A 3,003-nucleotide genomic window follows, 5' to 3' on the forward strand; every position below is an offset into this window, starting at 1 on the left:
TCCTATAAAAATACTACTCTATGAAAGTAAAGCCACACAAGGAAGCTAGTATAAAATGCGAAAACGTAAAGAACGGGATATGAGGAAGCAAACTCTCAACGCGGGTGTTTATCCCGTGGTTCGGTTAGCCATAAAGGCACACCTACATTCACGTTGTTGAAGCATTCACTAAGAGTATTGCTTCTCAGCAATCAAGTCTCTTCCGTGGACAAAATCACGGTCACCTTGATCCCAATTTCCACTAAGGAGCTTCTCCACAAAGGATGGGGGTCTCCACGTCCCCCGCACAAGATCGTCCACGCCGCTATATACCGAGTCGGAGGGTCGTTGACGTTGCCGGCGAGCCTCAAAGCTCCAAGGGGCCGGCGCACCAAGATATCTTGTTGGTTCACTAAAGAACCACAGCACAAAGGCTCAAAGCCTTGCTCTCTCACTCTCTAAAGAGCTAACCTAGCACTAACACTCTCAAAAGTGTGCTAAGGACTAAAGATATGATCACTAAGCTCTTGGATGGCTTGGAGGTGTTTTTGGGTGTAGGTGTGATGTCTCTGAACTCCAGCAACCTTGAAATGCCCGGGGGATGGCATATATATATATATATATATATATATATATATATATATATATATATATATATATATATATATATATATATATATATATATAGCCCACCAAGTCGAACTAGCCGTTACCCAACTTTCTGCATAGGCGTTGGAATATCCGACGGTAGAGCACCGGTTCATCCGGTCACTCTGCGCCCTGAAGTAGCCGTTGGGTCTTTTGACAAGTGACGTAGGTGTCACCGGATAAACCGGTCAGGGGTCGTCGGTTCATCCAGTGCTGAAGGAATCTTCGGCTTGCTACTGATGTCATTGCTCCGAAGCATTGCACCGGTGCCCGTCGAATCATCCGGTGCTGAAGGCTTTGCTTCAGCGTGCTTGACATCGTCTCTGCACGATCCTCCGGTGCTTCAACGCTTCTTCTTGGCACTGTCGGTTCATCCGGTGCCACTTGGCTTTCTCCACGTGGCCTGCACCAGTGCTCCTCATTGCTCCGACGCCTATGCGTCGGTTCATCCGACGCTCATCGGTTAGAGCGGTGCCTCTGCATCGGTTCAACCGGTGCATCTGTTTTGTGTAGAACTCGTCCAATTCGATATTTCTTTGAGTTCTTTCTTCGTGTTTTGCTTTGCTTGGCTTTTTTGCTTCATCCTTGTGATCTATAAATATTCACTTGATAAACTCATTAGTCCCATTAATTATGTTGTCATACAATCACTAAAATCACAAAAAATTGCCCAATGGGGCCATGTTCCTTACAATAACCCTTTCGGGAAAAAAAGCTGATCAGCCTCTAGAAATAACGAGTCTTTGGAGAGTTGGCTTGCATGTTCTGACCTGAAGCTAATCCTATACAGTAAAGTCAAAGATTCTTGCAAGTAGGTTGCTGACCAATTCAAACGCTTAACAAGCACGTACTCTATACTATAGTACAGTCTGCGTTTAGCAGCTAGCGTTTTCAAACCTAGGACGTTTTTTTTATTGAACAGCTGTTGAAAATGTGGCGATCGGTTGGCTAATTAAATTCTAGAGAAAATATCTTTTTTTCCTCATCTTCTTCATCCTTCAGAACTATAAACATAGATGGCTGGATGCACCCGTATGTAGCCCCAGTGGCCAGTACTAGTACTGCATGCTCAAAACAACACACTGCACATAATCGTGAAAGATGGCGCAGCAGGAAGACACCATTAGCCACTTCGCCCACCCAGAGCACCAGCTCGTGAAGCGGCACTACACCGGCGGGCCATTCCTCTGCGACATATGCTGGGAGGATCTGACTGGCCCCGCCTACGGCTGCCCCAACGCCGGCTGCGACTTCGCCATCCACGAGGCCTGCGCCGGCCACCCGCAGACGCTCACCTCCCCGGCGCACCACACGCACCCACTCGAGCTCGTCCCGACCAGCCGCGACGCAAGCCTTGTGTGCGACGTCTGCACGGGCCGCTGCGCCCCGGCCTGCTTCCTCTACCGCTGCACGCCTTGCGATTTCGACATGCACCCGCGCTGCACGCAGCTTCCCCAGGTCGTGTGCAGCGCGTGGCACTCGGAGCACGACCTCACGCTGGTCGACGCCGACGGCTGCTGCGCCGCCGCCGCGTGCGCCGCCGCCGCCGGGCGCGCGTGGTACTACCGCTGCACAACGTGCAATGTTGACTTGCACGTATCATGTGCGGCGGCCGCCGTCGGCGACAACAACGGCGCGAACGCCATTGTCGAACAGATACATCAGGCAAGTGCGGCGCAAACGCAGATACTTCATGCGCAGATGCTTGCAAGGATCCGAGTGCAGGGTGCTAGAAGCCTGTAAGTCCCCCCTTGCATCCGTCGTCCAAAATTTTGACTAAAACGTTGCACTTCTTTCAGAGATTTTAGCATATGTATTGTGCTCTGGAAGCTTATTGTTTCTAATTTTTTTTTTCCCAACGAACTCTGTAGATCCAGAGTCACGGCGGAGATACTACTAATTCTAGATCTGAGACTCTCGACGCATGCTTCGCAAGCCTACCCGAATAAAGTGCTTCAACATTTCTTCACAAATTATATATAGCGTGTACCAGATTTTGTGTGTTCAAGTTCACACTTTCACATGGGTGTTTGTTTTCATTTTTTGAATACGGATGGATTAATTTGAATATTGCATACGCAGTGTGCATCTTCATTGAGTGTGCATCGAAAGTGTGTACCAGATTATATTATATATAGCATGTACCAGATTTTGTGTTTTCAATGCTCCTCAATGCAATCCAATTTCTTTGGACTTGGTTCTGCATCTTCATCAGGGGCGGAGAGGATCGAGATAGAGGGTTGCAAGCTGCCAATAGAGGCGGCTGAGAGGAGATGTTGAGGTAGGTGTTGGGTTGATTTGTAACGGTAGCCCCACATGTCAAAATCAAGAAGGAGAAGCCGCAGCCATTGAAGAACATTGTCATTTTCTCGGTTG

General features: G+C 48.7%; 1 protein-coding gene across 1 annotated transcript; it reads left to right on the top strand.

Annotated features, from left to right (window-relative positions):
• Positions 1 to 1,719: 1,719 nt before the first annotated feature.
• On the top strand, positions 1,720 to 2,370 carry LOC120654282. The gene has a single exon (XM_039931792.1). The coding sequence runs from the start codon at positions 1,729 to 1,731 to the stop codon at positions 2,368 to 2,370; it is 642 nt and encodes a 213-aa protein (XP_039787726.1). The 5' UTR covers positions 1,720 to 1,728.
• Positions 2,371 to 3,003: the final 633 nt, after the last annotated feature.

Source organism: Panicum virgatum, chromosome 1N, assembly GCF_016808335.1.
Source record: "Panicum virgatum strain AP13 chromosome 1N, P.virgatum_v5, whole genome shotgun sequence".
NCBI lineage: Eukaryota > Viridiplantae > Streptophyta > Magnoliopsida > Poales > Poaceae > Panicum > Panicum virgatum.